The 19,906-nt window shown below is 49.5% G+C and overlaps 1 protein-coding gene across 2 annotated transcripts; it reads right to left on the reverse strand.

Annotated features, from left to right (window-relative positions):
- Positions 1-450: 450 nt before the first annotated feature.
- CD8B (CD8 subunit beta) lies at positions 451-18,947 on the reverse strand. Of its 2 annotated transcripts, XR_010317969.1 has the most exons (7): positions 18,816-18,947; positions 15,283-15,648; positions 10,829-10,918; positions 5,405-5,494; positions 3,752-3,788; positions 2,340-2,790; positions 451-1,118 (listed from the first exon to the last, which is right to left on the reverse strand). XR_010317969.1 is itself a non-coding variant. In XM_064268817.1 (6 exons), the coding sequence occupies exons 1-6, from the start codon at positions 18,931-18,933 to the stop codon at positions 1,106-1,108; spliced, it is 714 nt and encodes a 237-aa protein (XP_064124887.1). In that variant the 5' UTR covers positions 18,934-18,947; the 3' UTR covers positions 451-1,105. The 2 variants fall into 2 exon arrangements, 1 of the variants encoding a protein (XP_064124887.1); XM_064268817.1 differs by lacking the exon at positions 2,340-2,790.
- Positions 18,948-19,906: the final 959 nt, after the last annotated feature.

Below are 19,906 nucleotides of genomic sequence, written 5' to 3' on the forward strand. Positions count from 1 at the left end.
ATTTTCTTTCTCTAGCAGTCGACACTGAGAGATAAGGAAACATTAATGGACATGTGGCTATTGAGAGACTCTGATGCCTCTCACCTGCTCTTTGGTGCAAGGCTGCCTTGAAGCCAGGAGTCCCTGGGGTTCAGCCCTCAATAGAAGTGAACAGGAGCTAGTGAAGGCAGCTTGGGAATGGGCCAGAAATTGGTCTGCTTTTCTGGCCAGGTTGGCCCTTGGGGCGCCCACTACATGGCTCTGGATGCTTCGCAGGCTCTCTAGACCTTCTCTGCACCTACAACGTGGACTACAGCGTATTGTGGAGGCAAAGGAGGATCTTGGATGAAAAGTGGGCACAGGCAAATGTGATCCTTGTTATTCCTTTTGAGCTGAACATCAACGTCTTTGCTGTAGGTGGGCATTTGTGCTTTCAGGCGATAGGAGCCATTTGCATCTTTTACTTAGGACTTTATTTTTACATCCAGGAGACTTTATTTAAGAGAACAGAAAGTGAGGGAAGTATACAAGCCACGGGAAGGCAGACACGAAAGCTGAGAAACGTCCTATGGGAGAGGAAGCGACATCCCCACTAAGACGGTGCCTGGGTGCCAAGTCAGCCCTTCTCAGGAAGCCTCATTCCTACACTGGGCCTGGCCTCTGGGGCATTCTCTGTGAGGATGGTCATTCCTGGCCTGGAAAAAGCAAGGGGGAGCCATCTCAGCCCCACCCCATGAAAGACCCAGGGCCCACTGTCACTGCCCCACTAGGGCAAAGCAACTTGCAAAGACGGAGGCTGGACAGCCAACACCAAAGTCCAGGCCCAGCCCAGGGCAAGTCAGGAACCGGAAGTCGTGTCCAGGTGGCAATTCCCACTCTGTCTTCCAGCACACCCTGTGAGTTGCAGAAAGTGCCTTGGGTCCTGAAGCCTTCTTTTTAAGATTCCCGATGACCAACTAACAAGTTGCCTCTAGGTTTGAGGGCCACAGAAGAAACTGCGGTAGTTAAAGCAGGCAGCTTCGGCAGGTCAGTGAAATCTCCGTGGCTGAGTGTGTCCCTTCCCTCTCGTTTTTCAAGACCTCGCTCATCACTGACCAATGCAGGACACCAAAAGCATATTCTTTGTTCATTTGTAAAACCTGAAAAACAAGTTGTGAAACCGCTTATTTTCAGGCAAATAATATTGAATTTCCGGTAACAGAGACAAATGGCAAACCAAGATGCAGGCTTTCACTTCAAGCAGCCTGGGGCTAAGACTTTTGTGTTAGTTCTTTAAAAAAAAAAAAAAACAGTTGCCCTCGAGCTGATTTCAACTCATGGCAATCCCATGAGTAGAACTGTCCTCCACAGTGTTTTCAATGGCGGATTTTTTGGAAGTAGATCACCAGGCCTTTCTTCAAAGGTACTGCTGGGTGGACTCGAACCTCCAGCCTTTGGGTTAGCAGCGGAGCACATTAACCATTTGTATCACCCAGGGACTCCAGTAGTTTTTTAGGGCCTATCTCTGTCATTTAAAAAAATAAAATGCTCAAGGAAAGCAGCCCAAGGAACCCTAGCTTTGAATGGTGTTACTTCCTGCAGCACCTTCTAAAGTAAGCTATTCACAAATGCACACCAAGGGCCAGAAGGAGGTGGCCTGCAGATGGGATCGTTTTTGAAGGACAGTTAGAAGCTGAGGAACATCTGCCCCAAATCGCATCTTGAGTTTGGAACAGCCGCTCTGTGAGGCCGACAGACTATTACATCCGCACCTGGATCATGATAGCAAAACCAGAGGTGGTTTTCAAACTTTTTTTTAGCCACAGACCCTTTTGTTCAAACGAAATATTACAGGGAAGTGTAAACACAGACAACAGACGAGTAAAGAGGGTGAGGGGCTCAGGGCCCACCTGGACCACCCCAGCCTCTTCCCCGCCTTGGCTGGTCCTCAGAACCCCGGGATTTTCCAAAGCACAAGGTCCTGTATCCAAAATGGCCCCACGTCATTGTGGAACAAGTTAAAAGGAGGGGTGTGGTGTGGGGAGAACCCCAGATAAGTAGTACCCCGGGGTGGGGACACATTCTCCATAAAAGGTCACCATGGGGAAGACTCAGATCAAAACTTTCTGGAGGTCTAGATTTAGACAAATACATGAAAGCTATTATTTCTTAGGTGGGGGTAGTTTCTAAATTCAGCACATAAGCTGAAAATTGCACAAAGTCGAAGTCATGATTGAAAATTGCTCATAGAACAGAGCGTACACGTTTTAGCAACTATAACCTGTGAATTATGACATACAAATATATTGATTGCATAATAATACAGAACATGTAATGATGTATATGTGAAAATTATAATTTTAGAGTATTTTAAAATATACTTTGTTTCTTGGCTGATGGGCTTGTAGAGTTGAACTTCTTGTTGTTTTTAGGGAGCTCTCAAGTCGGCCCCGACTCCTGTCGACTTCATGTATAACAGCACAAAACGCTGCCCAGTCCTCTGCCGTCTTCATGATCGTTGCTACAGAGCTGAACTGACATAAGTTAAATGAGCTTCTGCTTCAATTGCGCGGGACCAGGTGCCCAGCAGGTTATCGGCGTTACCTCAGTAAGTCCTCACAATAGCCATGAGGTTGGTGCTGTCATCCCATTTTACAAATTAGGCACAGGAGGCTCAGGGAGGTGAGGTGACTTCGCCTACAGTCACAAGGCTGGCGAATGGCAGACAGGACTCCAGCCCAGAGCTGCCTGGTGCGCACCGGGCCCGTGCCCTCTTCATTCTAAAGGCGTGCCCGTTTTTTTTCAAACACTTCCATACAGCTGGGGGTTGTTCTGAGAATCAAATGTAAGCAATGAAGTAGAATTATGGGAAACAGTCTCTATTCTGAGGAAGAAAAATCAAACTTAAGGACAATGCCAAGGGTTCAGAAGCCCTTGAGGCTGGAGCAGCTGGCAGCCTCTGGCCTGTAACTGTGTCTTGCTACTGTGTGTGCTTGTCCACCTCAGTGGGCCAAAGGAGTGGTTTTCAGCCCTCTATTTGTGATTTGGAAACCCTCGCCACGTAGTGGTTAAGAGCTACATCTGCTAACCATAAGGTCCGCAGTTTGAATTCACCAGGTTCCTCCTTGGAAACTCTATGGGGCAGTCCTACTCTGTCCCATAGGGTTGCTATGAGTCAGAATCAACTCGACGGCAACGGGAATTTGTGACTCAGCCTGTGAGTTGGCCAGCTCCTGGGACCCAGGCGGGGCCCAGGACGGACGATGGGACCAAGGCAGCCCACCACAAAACTCTGGCAGCTTCTAGGAAAGGTAGCCACTGCTGGTTGAGAACGCTGGCCTTGGAGTGAGCAAGCTTGTCTTTAAATCCAATTCTGCTCTTTATTACCTCTGAGGTTTTGAGCAAGTCTCTCTGCTGATCTGTAAAATGGGGGTAATAAACCTCCTGGTTGAAGCAGGACCAAGTCTGATGAAATAATGGGTGGGACAGAGTTTGGGATACCCTACGTATAGCATTCTACACAAAGAACGGTGGATTGCTATCGTCAGGAAAGCTAAAAGCTAAACCTTCCCACTGGAAGCATACTTAGATGATGAATCATGGTTTCTCTTTAAGCTATGTTCATGCCTGAAGTCTCTCACCCATTTATTTTTACAGGTTGTGATTTTTGGAAGGCTGTGCCTGAGCTTTGGCTCCTGGATGTAGCTGGAGGCTGTGGGCAGCAGCAGGGGGTGGGAGCCCAGGACCATACCCAGGGCACATAGGCTGCTTTTCTGAGGCCCCAAGCACTTACTGTTTCAGGAAGCGAAGCCGGGCTCTCCTCCGCTGGCCTGAAAGAGAAAAGCAGGGCACCAGTCAGGGTGGGCTGTGGGCCATCAGAGCCAAGCCCCAGAGACCACGGAGGGTGGTGACAGGGACAGCTCACATCTCAGACACTTCCCTGGCACCTGGCTCTGCCCTGAATACTTCCCGCGCTGTAACTCCTTCAATGTCCACAGCAGTCTATGAGTTGGGTCCTACTAGTATTGTCTCCATTTCATGTATGGGGAAACTGAGGCAAAGAGTGAGTTAGCAACTTGCTCAAAGTCATGCAACTAGCGAGTGGTAAAGCCAGAACTGAAGCCCAGTCAATCTACCCCAGAGTCTGTGCCCTTCCTGACAGGTCCTCTTAAATTAGAGGGTGTGTACTCAGGGAATGTGCAAAGCTTCCCACTGAGACAGAGGAAGAAAATAGAAACATGTCTGTTTACATGTTCATCTCATCCTTCATTACTTTTCTTTTTTGGAAACGCTGGTGTCGTAGTGGTTAAGTGCTAACCAAAAGGTCTGCAGTTCAAATCCACCAGGCACTCCTTGGAAACTCTATGTCTGAGGCACATTAGTGGTTGGTAGATTTGAACTGGAGACCTTTTGGTTAGCAGCCGTAGTTCTTATCCACTTCCCCACCAGGGCTCCGGATATGTAATATATTAAATAAATAAATATATTGAATTGCAGTTTGTATTCACATTTTTTTTTTTTTTAATGATAGGGTCCATGATAGAAAACTTTTTAGACTCCCGAACTTTCATGGGAGTAAACAGACCCCTCTGTAGGGGGGGACTGTATGCAAAGAGTGAGCACAGGTGTGTTTCTCTGTGGAAAGGGTCCGTCTTTGTCATCAATGTTCAAAGGTCTCTGTGAGCCATAACAGTTAAGAACCACTCACTGATCTAATCCATGCTCCTGGTGCCCTCCCCCGACTTTATAGACATCCACAGGAAGTGCCACCATGTTTAAGGCAGCACAGGTGAGTGGCAGAACCAGGGGTAGAGTCTGGGCCTCTGAATTCTCGGGTGGCTGTGTGGCCAGCCCTGCAGCTGTCTGCCTTTATCAGGAGCTCCGTGCTATGCAGAGCCAGGAGAAGCTCAAAGAAGGAGATGATTCAGTCTCTGGAGTAGCTGAGGGAGCAGCAGCCATCTCTGAGTTTCTCTACAGCCTCATCAGTGGGGAGGATTTCTAGTTTCTGGGGGCATAACTCAAACCCCTCCTGTGCTCCTCTGTGCACTGAGCTTCTAATCCCAAGACGTTCCCACTTATTCAGCACAGACCATGTGCCAGGCACTCTGGGCAGGACTTCCCAGGTGGCAACTCAAGGAGGTAGGTAGCATTGTTATCATAGGGTGAGGCAGCTGAGGCTCAGAGAGGCCAGGGTGCCTGCCGGAGGTTGCTAGATCAGGAAGCAACAGAGTTAGATCAAAGCCAGGTTAGTCAACTGCACAGATAGGGTGGTCTCCTAGTCAACAATGGGGCCTCAGACCAAGAGTCAAGAATCAAGTTTCTCTCATGGGTTCTTTATAGAAACTGCCACTAGGCTGCCATCAGCTCTGCTCTCCCAAAGAAGAAAGTACCCTCAGGGACACTTGGAACAGGAAATGGGTCACCATGGCATCCCAAAAGTACTCACAGTACAGGTGGACAGCCACACTCAAGGACACCAGCAGAACCAGGACACCAGTCACCAGCAGGCCGAGAGTGAGGGGGCTACAAGATGGGCCTGGAAAACACATGTGACATGGGCTCATTACTGAGTATTTGGGAGACAAAGACACTGATGAATACGAGGAAAAAATCAGGTGGAAGCCCCACCTTCCAGAGAATACCACCAATAGCACTTGCTGTATTTCCTTCTAGTCTTTTTTCTATGCACTTTAGACATCATTGAGATAATTCTATAGGTAACATTTCATGTTCCACACGACAATTTAAAGGAATTACTTAAACTCAGTAGCTGTTAATGTTCAAAGGAGGTAGATAGTTTTCCTGCCTGTAATGGGATCTTTGCTTTAAAAAAAAATTTTTTTTTTTTTAATTTTACTTTCACAAGAAATAGCTGAATATATTTTCATTGTAAAAGATGCCAGGATATGGTTACAGTGCCTCTTGACATCCTAGCCCCCTCACAGAAGGAGGAACTATTATTTATTTGATACTTTCTCTTTGTTTTTACACATACACGTGTTTACATACATAGACACATATAGTTTTAAAAAATATATACAGTGGATCATATTGCACAAATTGTTTTGCGAGCCCTTTTTTATCTTCACTTAACCATGTCAGGGAAAACCTGGTGGCGTAGTGGTTAAGTGCTACGGCTGCTAACCAAAGGGTCAGCAGTTTGAATCCGCCAGGCGCTCTTTGGAAACTCTATGGGGCAGTTCTACTCTGTCCTATAGGGTCGCTATGAGTCGGAATTGACTTGATGGCACTGGGTTTGGTTTTTTTGGTTTAACCATGTCAGTACATTCTTTTTACCAGCAGAGTAGCATTTGACAATTTGGTTATTCCCCATGTTTTGCTTTTACCAATAGCTCTGCAGAGAATATCCTGGTATGTGTCTCCTTATGAAGGTACCTTACTGAAGCAAATGTTGAGGATGGAAATTGCTAAACCATAGACTGTGTACATTTTAAGTTGTAATAAAAATCCAAACTAGATGCCCGGTAAAGCCGACTCCAACTCATGGCGACCCCATGTATGTCAGAGAAGAACTGTGCTCCACAGGATTTTCAGGAGCTGACTCTGCAGAAGTAGCTCTCCAGGTCTTTCCTTCAAGGTGACTCTGGGTGAACTTAACCCACCAACGTTTCGATTAGCAGCAGGCACATTAACCGTTTACACCACCCAGGGACTCCAAATTGTGATAGATATTGTCAAACTGCCTTCCAAAGAGGCTTCGCTAATTTACATTCCCACTAGCGCGTGAAAGGATAACTTCCCCAAACATCGTCAACCCTGGAAGTTACCCAAGTTTCTGCCAATCTGGTGGGTGAAAATTATATTTCAATTCCTTGCTTACTTGTGAGCATCAGCATATTTTCATATACATATGGACCACTTGTATTATTTTTCTTCTATGGGTTTTGTATCCGTCCCTTTGCCCACTTTGGGTGCTATTTAAACAGCAGAGTCTGTATTATCTGTCCCGTGAATCCTGATGACAACTTTCAAGCTCTGCAAAAGGTCTCTGGGAACCCATGGGTGAAAACAACAGGATGCAGATTTGAGCTCAAAGTATAAAAGAGCCTGCGAACAATTAGAAGACATCTTGGATGTCAGGTAGGGGAGAGAATTTTTACCGAATACCTGTTATGAGCCAGGTAAGGTACTGCAAGCTTCCATCTTGTGAAAAAGGTATTTTACGGTTGAGAAAACCAAGGCTCAAAGCCGATAAATCACATGTCTAGCTACTAAAAGAAAGGGCCAGGATATGGGGCCAGGTCTTCCTGGTTCTAAAGCCCTTGCCAGGTGCACCACAGCCGTGAGAGAGGCCATGGTGGTACAGGGGAACGAGCAAAGGCTGAAGAGGGTGTTCCTGCACTGGGTGGAAGGTTGAACGATAAGAAATCCTTGAAAGTCCTTCCTGCCTGTGAAACGCTAAGGGTTCCTGCCTGTGTCTCTCTCACCTCCATGTCCTTACAACATGGATAAACCTCAGAAACACCACACTGAGTGAAAGAAGTCAGACAGGAAAGCCACACATTGTATGGGCCCATTGATATGAGATGTCCACAAGAGGCAAATCTATATAGAGAAAAAGGGTGTCCATAGTTGCCAGGGGCAGAAGCTGGGATTAACCGGAAGCTGGGATTAACTGGAAGCTGGGATTAACCGGAAACTGATATAAAGGATTTTACTAGAGTGATGGAAATGTTTAAAGCTGGATTGTGGTATGGGTGCATAACTTGGTGAACTTACCTAAAAATTATTTTGTTGTCCACTTAAAATGGGTGTGTTTTATGGTGTGTAAATTATACCTCAATAAAGTTAAAAAAAGATACTAGAGGTGGGTGCAGCCTGCAGGGAAGTGCAGGGTGGGAGGGCCCCCTCATCCTGGGGCGGCAGGATCAGGGCAGCAGGATCAGGGCGGCTTCCTGGGGAATGGTCATATCTGAACTGGAGGCCACAGGTCCACGCAGATGCATGGTTGCCCATTCAAAACGTGACTCCTGGAAAAGCTGCTACTCCCAGTAAAGTCAGTGAAAAGCCTGCGTGGGCAGGGAGCCACGCCAGGGATACTTCTAGCCTGGTCTTCCTCATCTTGCTCGGGCCTCGGGGTCTCTTGGGTCTGCATCTCACCACCCTGCTCCTGAGAGAGGTTTAGAAATCATCTCCCAGAACTTCTGGTGTTATCTCAAGGGGCAGCCCTCTGCCTTGGGGGGCATGCCCCTCCCCATGGCGGCCCTGTGTGTTCATGTATAACAAGCTCTGAGCTCTGCCCGGTACCCTGACAAGCTCTGAGTGCCTCGTGTGTAGGATCTCATTTAGTCTTCATGACCTCCCAGTAAAGGGCATTATCACACTCATTTTACAGACGAGAAAATGGAGGTTCAGAGAGGCTGAATGGCTACCCAAAGCCACACAGTACAGGCAGTTGTCGACAAGGACTCATGCCTACCTCTGGCTGACTTACTGCTAGGCTACACCGCCTCAAACTCCCTCCCCCAGTGCAACTTCCACCTACCTCCCTCCAACCCCACTCCACCTGGCCGCCCTCACACACATCCTGGCTCTTCTTGTTGTTAGCTGCCCCAATTCACAGGGACCCCATGCATAATGGAACAAAACACCTACTAATGTACTTCCATTTTGCCCTGGGCTTTTACCGAGGGTTGATTATAAGAAATTTTAAGACCTTTTTTTATATCATTCATGGCAGTGTGCTGAATTCATTATTGTTCAAAGATCTTTTCAGGAGGATGGACAGAGTAGAGTCCTAGGATTCTGTGGTAGGATGAAGGCCCAGGGTTGTTCCTTTATATCATAACGTGGACAGGGAGGTGCCATGTGACCTGGAGGATTCCCTTTGCTTCAGCAGGGTTTGCTCACACCCCCAGAGCCAAAGCACAGACCCAGTTTTTACGTCCTCATCTGAATGTTTTGTATTCCTTTTTTATTGTCCCCCGCCTGAACTCCTTGAAGGGAAGGTGTTAGGGTATAAATGCTTTATGAAATGAGGTCACTCTGCCCCACATTTTGTTCCCAAAGGCTTTGCCTGTGACCTCAAGTGGCAGCTTCCCACTCCCTCTCCTAGTCCGTGCTAGGGGCCCCTCCTTAGACTCTTCCTGGTATTTTACACAGTAAAACCTGTAAAAGCTGGAACCTGTGTAAGGCAGAAATCTGTCAGAGAAGGAAAATTCAAATATCTCCACTAAAACAAATGATAGGAAAATGGTAAGACTGCACCCTGTCAAAGGCGGAAAACAAGTCAGTTCCGTTGCGTTCCGGCTCTCACAGTCTTCACCGTATATTTAAGACAAGGCAGCCCGAGTGGCACGAGGTAGCCTCAGCGTGGCTTCTCGTGGTTTTTCTAAAGGTAGGAGCCGGTGACACCTTCTGTTTGTTACCAGTAACTTTTGGGAGTAGAGGTCAGTACTTTTCCAAGAACACATTTGGGCCCATGGCTTCAAGAAAAGTGTGTGTATGAGTGAATGTGTGTCTGTATGAGTGTGCGTAAGTGTGTGTGTGCTCAGCTGCAGTGTCTGGTGCTTACAGCACGGACAGGCAAAATTGTTCACTCATTAACAAACATACATTAAGCACACACCGTGTGTTAGGTTCTGTGTTAGGGATCAAAACAGGAAAAATTTAAAGTGCTGGTCCTGTGGGCTGGGTTTTTTATTTGTCTAAATTTTAACAGCTTTACTGAGGTATGGAAACCCTGCTGGCATAGTGGTTAAGTGCTATGGCTGCTAACCAAAAGGCTGGCAGTTCACATCCACCAGGCACTCCTTGGAAACTCTATGGGGCAGTTCTGCTCTGTCCTATGGGGTTGCTGTGAGTCGGAATTGACTCGACGGCAACGGGTTTGGTTTGGTTTTGGTTTTATTGAGATATATATAATTTAAATATCATAAAGCTCACCTATGTAAAGTATATAATTCAGTGGTTTTTAGAATACAGGTAGTCGTCGACTTATGATGTATTTGAATTACGACCTGCTGTACTTTTGACTATCCAGTTTTCTTTTTCTGGTACATCTTATCATTCGTAACATGTTGCAGAATTTTGCTGATGTTATCATTTTCAGATGTTCAATTTTATGATTTGCTGTTCAAAACACTGCTGGATTTGGACAGGTACTGATAGTAAAAGGCATAATAATGAAAATGAAACAAAACAAAAAGGTAATTCAACTTATATCAGAACAGACTTAGGACGGAGTTGTTGGAACGGAACCCCCATCATAAGTCGGGGACTGCCTGCATTCAAAGGCTGTGCAACCGTCACCACAGTGTCATCTAAGGACTGCCACGCTGGTTAGGAGTCATTCCCCATTCTCTCCTTTGTGGGCCCTAGAGAGCCGTTAGTCTGCATTCTGTCTCATGAAATTGCCCATTTTGCACATTTCATATACATGGAATCATACAATATGTGGACTTTTGTGACTGCCTTCTTTCACTGCGTAACGTTTTCAGGGTTCATCCTTGCTGTGGCATGCCTCAGCACTTCATTCTTTATTATGGCCATATAATATTCATTGTATGAATATACCATATTTTTTCAATCGATTCATCAGTTGATGGGCATTTGGGTTCTTTCTACTTTTTGGCTCTCATGAATAATTCTGCTCTGAACATTCGCGTGCAAGTTTTTGTGTGGATACATTGTCCACTGAGTTTTGTCCTGTGACGATTTGTGAGTCTGTCCCCCATAGACTGGGTGCTGCTGTCATACCCAGTTTCTTGTCTGTCCTTGGCATGGTGCCAGAGAAGGATACTGAATCAGCACTTGGGAAGTGCTTGCTGAATGAGTGAAGCAAGGAAGGAAGGGAGTGAGTAAGAATGTCTGCCGTGCTTCTGAGGGCTTGGGGAATGGGAGAACTCACCCTTCTGGCTCGGTGGGTTGGAGAACTGGCACACCTTCTTCTTGGGGCTGGATTTCTTGGTGGGCTGGGCAGTGGTGGGGAGAACATCAACTACAGAAAGGAAACAGGACACATATCTTAGTCAGGTAGACACCAGGGAGACTTAGAGATGAAAGTGTATCCTGACGTCCAGGTACTGAAGTCCTTATGACCATGCTCTAGGCTGCTATGGGGGTTCATGATCACAGAGAAATAGAATTTTTGATCTGCTTTCCCAATTCTCAAATGTATCTGAAGGCTTAGGGGTGGGGGTCACCTTGGTGTCCTTGAGGGAGAGGGGCACTGCAGAAAGTACAGGCATGAACAGAGCTCCACACCCTTGATAAGCCTCTGTGTGACTGTGGGCAAGTCACGTAACTGCTCTGCCTCAGTTTCCCCATCTGCTAAGATAAAGATGCCCCACCTCCTTCTTGGGCTTGCTGCAAGAAGTAAAGAGGATGTGAACCCAGCAGCATGTGCAGTAGGCTTGGCCCCACCTGACTCAAGCCTTGGCCTGAAGCTGGGCTGCCCACACCCTTGGCATGACCAGCCCCTCAGCCCACTCTGCCCATCTTTAAGCAGGTGGAGGAAGCTTCTAGAAAGGAGGTGAGTGCCCTTTTCTGCATGTACAATACCACTCAGAGGTCATATTTGGGGATTTGTTTTCCTTCTCAGGTGTCCTTAAAAATCATAAAATATCAGACTTAGAAGGAAATTTTGGTCTAGTCTCAAGCTTTAATTTCAAAGGTGAACGCCAGAGAGGTGGCGGCTGGCCCTGAGGCCCCACTGCGGAAAGTGCAGAGCTAAGGCCCCAAGCCTCTCTTCTGACTCCTGGGTGGGGCACTCCACTCTTCATTCTGGCCCTGTGCCACGTTCTAAACCACTGGGATACTGTAAGGTGAACACTCAGAGCAAAGGGAGACCCCGGGTCCTGGGGAACCGAGGATCATCCCGGGGGAACGGCATGAGCACTGAGCCCCGCTGAGTCTTGCCTTGCCTTCGTGGGTTGAGCAAAGAGATTTCACAGAAGTGATTTTCTGCAAAATGGAGAAGGAAAAGGACGACACTGTGAACTTAAACTCTAGTACCAAGGAACCGGGAGGGGCAGCCAACGAATCTGTCATTTGGGGGCTGGCATCTTTCATGTACCAAGTGGACCCCTTGAGCCTCACCTCCCTGAGATGCCTCTGGGAAGTGGAGATTATCTGCTCTGTCTGCTTTGTGAGGTTTCTAGGCAGAGCCAGTCAGTTAGAATAAACACTTCTTAAGTTCCTACCATGTGCTGATGGCAGTGTTAAGACTTCAACCTAAGTATATTGAATCCAGTAACTTTTGGGGCAGGCACTATTATCCTTGTTTTATCCACAAGGAAACCTAGACTCGGAGAGCTGAAATACCTTGCCCCAAGTGAAAAAAAAAAAAAAAAAACAGCAGTTGCTGTCAAGTCGATTCCTACTCATGGTGACCCCATGTGTGTCAGAGCAGAACTGTGCTCCATAGGGTTTTCAGTGGCTGATTTTTCAGAAGGAGATCACCAGGCCTTTCTTTCAAGGCCCCTCTGGCTGGGCTTAGACCTCCAACCTTTCAGTTACAGCCAAGCACACTAACCATTTGCACCCAGGGACTCCTACCCAAAGTTAAAAAAAAAAAAACCAAACCTATTGCCATCAAGTCAATTCCAACTCACAGTGATCCTATAGGACAGAGTAGAACTACCCCATAGGGTTTCCAAGGAGTGGCTGGTACATTTGAACTGTTGACTTTTTGGTTAGCAGCCGAGCTCTTAACCACTGCCCAGAGTTAGACAGCATTACTTAGCAGAGCCAGGGTTTGAAACAAGAGTTTGCTTCTAGAACATGTGCTCTCCTAATGTCACACAGCCTCATGTGAAAATGTTTTCTTTCTTTTCCTTAAGAGAATTTTAATTTTTTTATTGAACTTTAGATGAAGGTTTACAGAACAAACTAGTTTCTCATCAGTTAGTATACACATTGTTCTATGACACTGGTTAACAACCCCACATGTCAACACTCTCCCTTCTCAACCCTGGGTTCCCTATGACCAGCTGTCCTGTTCCCTGCTGCCTTCCAGTCCCTGCCCAGGGCTGGTGTGCCCCTGTAGTCTTGTTTTGTTCCATGGGCCTGTTCAATCTTTGGCTGAAGGGTGAACCTCAGGAGTGGCCTCATTACTGAAAATGTTTTTTGACCAAGTGAAATACATTAAGTCAACCCAAGGCCCCTGGTCATCAGAATGCTGAGGGTAATGATCATTAACAGGAAAAACGACACCAGCTGTGGTGCACGGAGTCTGCAAAGAGCCTGGCCCTGTGCTGGGTGACACAGCACTCTGCTGTCTGGTTTAATCCTCACAGTCCCAGAGGACATCCTGTTCCCCTTGCTGTACAAACGAGGAAGGACAGACGCGTGGGATGATGGATCAGTGGTGAGGACCACACGCAGCCAGGCCTACAGGACGTCAGTGCCTTGGCTGGGCCCAGTGGCCTGCATCTGGTGGGGGTCTTTGCGAAAAGGGTCATGCTGTTTTAATTTCTTCTTGCCCACAGGCAGATCCCTCTTGATTCCTCCTGCCCTCCAGCTCAAATCACTCTTCTCCTTGAAGGGGACAGGCCTTTTGCGGCTGTGATGTGCTGAGGGGGCCTGAGAAAGCTCCCTTTCTCCCCAAACTCTTCTGACCTCTCCTAGCTCTCCTGTAAAATGCACTGGCCGGCAGGACGGAGTGGGCTCTTGCCCCAGATCCCCTGTCACCCACCTCCGGGGGGAGATATGGTGGCAAGCACGTGTTCTGGGGAAGGACTGCCATTCCCGGGGTGCTGGGCAGTGCCAGGGAGGTTGGAACTATGGAAGCCAGGGTGGGCAGTGGTAGAGGTGGTGGGAAGGCTCTGAAATCAGTTTTGCTTATTTTTGACATCTACTCTTCCTGGACCCTGAAATCTCACAAATGGGAAGATGTGGGGCTTGTAGAGACACAAAAAATAAACCAAACCAAAACCTCAAAGCCCTATTTCAATACAGGAAATCAGTCGGCTCCCAACTTGAGGGACACCATGGCTTACTGCCCAGAGCTCACTTCCTTCCCCCATCCCACCCAAGATCCGAGGCTGGAGTGGGGGGCAGATGGAGGCATCACTCCATTCCTTGTCTTCCTCATTGAGCCTCTAGCTTTCCCCCCACACCGCCCCACACTGAGCAGTCTAATTTCTGGGGGTTCTCTTGTGATCTGAGTGCCTCCAGCCTGAGAGGAACTGAGGTGACCAGGAAGCATGCAGTGGGAGGCCTACAGGGCAGGGGGCTAGGCCAGATGCCGGCCCTCGAGGAGTGATTCCTTTGCTCCCTTGGTTAATCTGCCCTGTGCAATATGGCGGCCCCTCAGCACATGTGGCTACCGAGCCCTTGAGAGGTGGCCAGTCTGAACTGAGATGTGCCCTATGAGTCGGAATCCACTTGACAGCAACGGGTTTGGTATGTGTAGAATACACATCAAAAGCATAGTGCCAAACAAGGATGTACAATACCTCAGTAGTAATTTTATACTGGTTACGTGTTGAAATGGTAATATTGTTCATATATTGGGTTAAATCAAATGTATTACTTACGAATTTCACGTCTGTGGCTCACAGTATGTGTTTCTACTGGGTGTATTGACTCCTGGAACTGCAGCTTCACAGGGCCGGAGGGATCATGATAATAGAGAATTTTCAGCAGACTTGGTCTGGGCCTGGGTCTTCTCACTCCCTGCACCTCGGGGTGTGGGCTGGCAAAATGCGAGGGCAGCACCTGCCCCCCACTGCCCTCAGAAATGCTCTCGCTGGTACATCTGGGCTGTGACAGCCTTCTTTCCCTGTGCATGCTCCACAGGGTCCAGGGGCTTGTTAAATGCAGCCGATGACTCCAGGACTCAAAGCTTGTCTATTTCCCCCTACCAAGAGGTCATCTGCAAAACAGTGTTTGCTACGCCCAGCTTAACGAAGGGGTCAGGGGAGAGAGCTGCCATATATTGATTTTGTACTTATATGCCCGGGCTACTGCACAAATTATCTGGGGGGTTTCTGAGGCCACCTTCAGGCCTGTGCATGGAGCCACAGCCTCAGGTGGGTTTGATGTGGCCCGAGGACAGTCACTGCCCTATCCCCATAAGAAGCAGTATGTCCATCTCTCACCCTGACCCATCTCTTTCAGCCTCACCTGTAAAATGGGAATACAACTAGTTCCTACCTCCCAGGGCGGCGGGTAGCACTGAGTGCGACAACTAAGCAAAGCCCTTGTACACGCTTGGCCCCTCGTGAGGCTTAGTACAGTGCTTTTGCTCCTGGCTATCTTGCCTCAGGCAGAGTGGGGCTCGCTGCGAGTGAGGCAGCCCAGAGCCCAGCCTGTGCTCCTGGCACACAGTAGGTGCTCAGTCCTTGTCTGTATTCTTACCCACGCTCAGCCGAGTTCCCTTCCCGAATATCAGCTGGGGCTGCCCGACGGTCATGCAGAAGTATGTGCCACTGTCCGAAAGCTTTGCCCTCGTGAGGTTGAGAGTACACCGCGCCCCGCTCTGAGACACTATGAACTCCTCCTGCTTCACCCCCTCGCCATACACAGTTTGTTGCGTGTAATCCAAGGTGGTCAGGGCCAGGAACTCATGGTGACTGTGCGGGCTCGGGGCCTGGCGCTGTCTCAGCCAGTAGACACGCCTGTTAATGAGGGAGGTTTTCGTTTCACAGGATAGGGTCACCGTTTGATGGGTCTGAACCATTATAGACTCAGGCGTCTGGTGGAGTGCTGAGCTGCCGTGGAGAGCTACGAGAAGCCAGAAAGAGCAGAGACCATCAGGATGTTGTCCTGGCATCACCTGTGGGGCCCTGGAGTCACACTGAGTCACAGGAAAACCTGTAGAAGAAGCTGCCTTGCTGCAGGGTCCAGAAACTTGTTGCTGTCGAGTCGATTCTGACTCACAGCGACCCTATAGGACAGAGTAGAACTGCCCCATAGGGGTTTCCAAGGAGCAGCTGGTAGATTCAAACTGCTGACCTTTTGGTTAGCAGCTGAGGTCTTAACCACTGAGCTGCCAGGGCTCTGTAGGGTCTGGGGGCTTGTTAAATGCAGCTGGTGACTCCAGGACTCAAAGCTTGTGTATTTCCCCCCACCAAGAGCTCACCTGCAAGACAGTGTTTGCTACACTCAGCTTTATGAAGGGGACAGGGGAGGGAGCTGCCATATATTGACTTTGTTCTTATACGCCTGGGCTATGGCACAAATTATCTCAATCAAGTCTCAAACCCGCTTAGGGATTTTCATCCCCATATATGAATGAATGAGGAAACTGAGGCATAAAGTTACTTCTGCAGGGTTCCATTTATAGCTGGTAATTGCACAGCTAGGACTCAAACTCAGGGTGTCAGAGTCTGAATACCTTCCCCCAGCTCTGCTGCCACACCATCTAGACTTTCCATAGGCTCCAGGCAGCTAAGGAGACCCAGGGCAAACTGGAGAGGAGCTCATGATTGCAGACAGAGCACACGGCTGGTCTGGCCAACCTACATGAGGAGCAGCTACTGTCTGGACAGTGATGACAGCCAGCAAGAGGAACTCATTCCCTGGCGGGCACAGTGATAGCCCATCACTCCCCAACCCAGCAAGCTCTGCCTCCATGTGATGGGTCACTGGATCTCCACTCTTGAATGGAAGCAGGCTGGGAGTTCATTTTAGTCTCCGACGGGAAACATTCAGCAAGCAGGGGACTGTTCCCAGAGACTGAGAGCAGGACTCACAGGCCGGGCCTGGAATCTGGGTTCTGCCCCGTACCAGTCGTGTGACCTGGCCAAGCCACAGAGCCTATCTCCTCCCCGTGAAAGGAGAGCAGCTTAGTGCTATTACCTGCCTGCCTCCAAGGGTTAGAATGAAATGAGAAAATGTCCAAGAAAACACATGGCAAACTGTAAAGCACTAAACCAAGTAAATCATTGTACAGGCAGCTCACATCTCGGGGGTTGTTACTGGCAGCACATGAAATCTCAAGGTGAAGGATCTGAAGGGGTCTCGTTCACAGCCAAGGCCACATGGGGGCCAACATACTGATCCTGACCTGGTGAGCGATTCACGTTAGCTGTGGGCAGGCAGTTGGAGACCCTCCAGACCAGGGCAGAGGCCAGGAGCAGGAACTGCAGAGGACACACCCAGGAGACCTCAGTGGGTAGAGGCAGCCAGAGGGGGAGTGTGTGCCCCAGAGGGGCCTGCTGACCGTGCCTGCGGCTCAGGCTCCATGGGCCACAGCGGCCTTTCTTACACAGATGAAATGAACGTTGACTTTCTAACGCCAGTCACAGGCTACTCTGAACTTCTGCTTGCGCTGTGGGTAAAACAGTATCTGAGGCCCAAATGGCTGCAGGGCCTTCTCATCTCTCCCTAAACACTCTACCAGCTGCTCAGTGGAGCACAGGTTCTTAACTGTTTTGGGTCACTGACCTCTTCAGGGAGATGACAGGAATAGATCACTACAATATTAATTGAGCTGACCCAATGCAAGTGCTGTGCTGAGCATGGTACAGGCACCATCTCCTTTAACGCTCACCAAATTCTGTGAGGGAGAGACTGTTTTATACTCATTTTACACATGAGCAAACAGAGCCTCAGCAGGTAAATGACATGCTCAAGGCCACACAGCCTGTATGTGGTGGATCCAGCTTCAAACCCAGGTCTTAGGGCCACAGAGCCTGAGCTCTGAGCTGCTCCCTGAGCTGAGGCGCCTGTGATTCTCTCCCGGAGCTGCGGTCACATGAGTGCATGCACAAAGCGAGCCACAAGCACACAGACCCGTCCTTTCCAAGAAAGCCCAGGAAGAGCTCCTCGAAGCACAAAGGGGTCAGAAGAGGCCTGGGGCTGCAAGTATGCGTTTCCCCTCCCAGGTCCTTCCGTGAAGACTTCCTGGCTGAGACGTGCACCGGCCTCTCTCTTGTCCAACTTGCCTTTCTGTCCCCAGAGACTAACTGCCTGGCCTTGGCTGAGCCCCTGCTGTGCCGGCAGAGCCAGGCCTCTCCACACATGCCCCATCATCTGACTCCTTTGATCCTCCCAGTAGCCCAGTGATTCCACTCTTCAGAGGGACCTGCTGATTCTAGAATGAGCCACAATAACTCATAGGCTTTGAACGGCCTGGACTAACTTCTGCTTACCGTGTTGCTGAGCTCATTGGGTCAGAGCCCGGAGTTGGCAGGCCTGGTCACCCCCTGGCAGTATGACCAGCTTTGGACTTTTGGGGCATGAGAGCAAATCACCCATACGTCAGTGGGCAGTTTGCAGGGATTCTTCCAAAAAGCAGTCTGACCAGGCTTAGTTGGAGGGACAATCTAGACTTCCACTTATATTCCAACTCCAACATCCCAATTCCAGAGCTGCTTCTTTCCGGAGGCACACCAGCACACACTGGGGAACCAGGAGGGCCAGGGGAGTACTAGCTGCCAAATTCTACAGGGCTTCCAATAGCCTGGTGTTTGGTGGATTGCTCAACAGACACTTCCCCGGAAGTACAAAAGTGTGTCCGTAGGACCCTCGGCCCAGGCAAGTGTGGGGCAGGGAAGCCAGAATAGGGCTCTGGCAGCTTGGTAGGGTTACCCACTATGGGGACCCCGGACAAGGGCATTTTCCTCCCTCCTTGCCCTTTTCTTCCCTCCTCCAGCCCTCTCCCCTCCTTCCTTTTTTTCCTGCCTCCCCTTCTCCTAGGGTCAGGTTTGGGCGCAGAAGCGGCCTCAGCCTTGGGGCTTCCTGGACCCCTGGGATAATGGGATGATGAGTTTCCTTCCTTCCCTCGGGGGCTGAGCCTGCACCGCCACCACCTCCGGTTCCCCCACAGCCCTGGACTCTGGTTCCTGCTTTCACAGCCCTTTCTAAAGTCCACATTCGGGCTCTTCCAGGGTGACGCAGACCACCCTGTCCCTGTCCTCGTGCGCCCCGAGCCCACCTCCCCTTACCTGTCAGCTGCGCCACGAGGAGGTGCCAGAGCCACAGCTGCATCTTGGTGCTCCCGGGACACTTGTCCCGGCCGCTGGGTATGGCAGAAGGTGGGTGGGAGCGAACCGGGCGGGGCATCGCGGGGGGGGGGGCGGGGCAGGGGTGGTACGGCGGGGGCCGCAGGTTCCCCTTCTGGACTGGGGACCTTCAGGTCTCCGCCCTCGCCCTCTCTGCCTGTCGTAGGTCTTGGCTGCGTTACCAAAGAGCCCCCAGGACCATCTGCCTTTCTGGAGAGGAGGTGACACCGTGGACCTGCACCAGGCAGCCACGCACGCTGGAGGAGGCCAGGACAGGGTGGACACCCCACAGCACAGTTGAGGCACCTGAAGCTGAGCGCAGGTCAGCATGCTGAGGACCCACGGAAGTGCTCAGTGGTGCTGGGCCCGGACTGGCACCTCTTCGTTGTTTGCAGTAGTTACTGTGGGTCTCCTGGGTGACAGAGGCACCCATGTGGAGCAAGGAGGGTTAGCTGCTGCTGAGTGAGGGAGGTGAGCTGCCAGCTGGGCAGGGGGAGACACCCCAGCCCTGCTGGGGGGATGCGACAGACCAGACAAGTACTTCCCTGTCCCTGAGTGCTGAAAGATCATGGTGTCCCATATATAACTTCCACAAAAATACACTAAAAGAGGAAGTAATTAACAGGAGGAAGGTCAACAAAACAGCCTACTTTGAAGCTGTTCGTGCCTGTGATGTGTGTGTTTGGTGTGTGTGTGGTGTGTGTCTGCATGTGATGTGTGTGTGTGTGGCGAGTGTCTGTGATGTGTGTGTGGTGTGTATGTGTGGTATGTATGTATGTGCTGAGTGTCTATATGTGATGTGTGTGTGGTGTGTGTCTGTATGTGATGTGTGTGGTGTGTATGTGTGATATGTATGTGTGTGTGGTGTGTGTCTGTGATGTGTGTGTATGGTGTGTGTCTGTATGTGATGTGTGTGTGTGGTATGTATGTATGTGTTGTCTATATGTGATGTGTGTGTGGTGTGTGCGTGGTGTGCCTCTGTACGTGACGTGTGTGTGGTGTATGTGGTATGTATGTGTGTGTGGTGAGTGTAC

Source organism: Loxodonta africana, chromosome 15 (assembly GCF_030014295.1).
Source record: "Loxodonta africana isolate mLoxAfr1 chromosome 15, mLoxAfr1.hap2, whole genome shotgun sequence".
Taxonomy (NCBI): Eukaryota; Metazoa; Chordata; class Mammalia; order Proboscidea; family Elephantidae; genus Loxodonta; species Loxodonta africana.

Bases quoted from the DNA above. Each gene is read 5' to 3' on its own strand.
- CD8B (XM_064268817.1), bottom strand. From the start codon at position 18,933: ATGCCCCGCCCGGTTCGCTCCCACCCACCTTCTGCCATACCCAGCGGC. The intron at 15,649-18,815 runs GTAAGGGGAGGT...GGCTTCTCGTAG, and splicing joins CCTCGTGGCGCAGCTGACAG to CTCTCCACGGCAGCTCAGCA. The intron at 3,789-5,404 runs GTGAGTACTTTT...TTTCTCTTTCAG, and splicing joins TGTGGCTGTCCACCTGTACT to GCCAGCGGAGGAGAGCCCGG.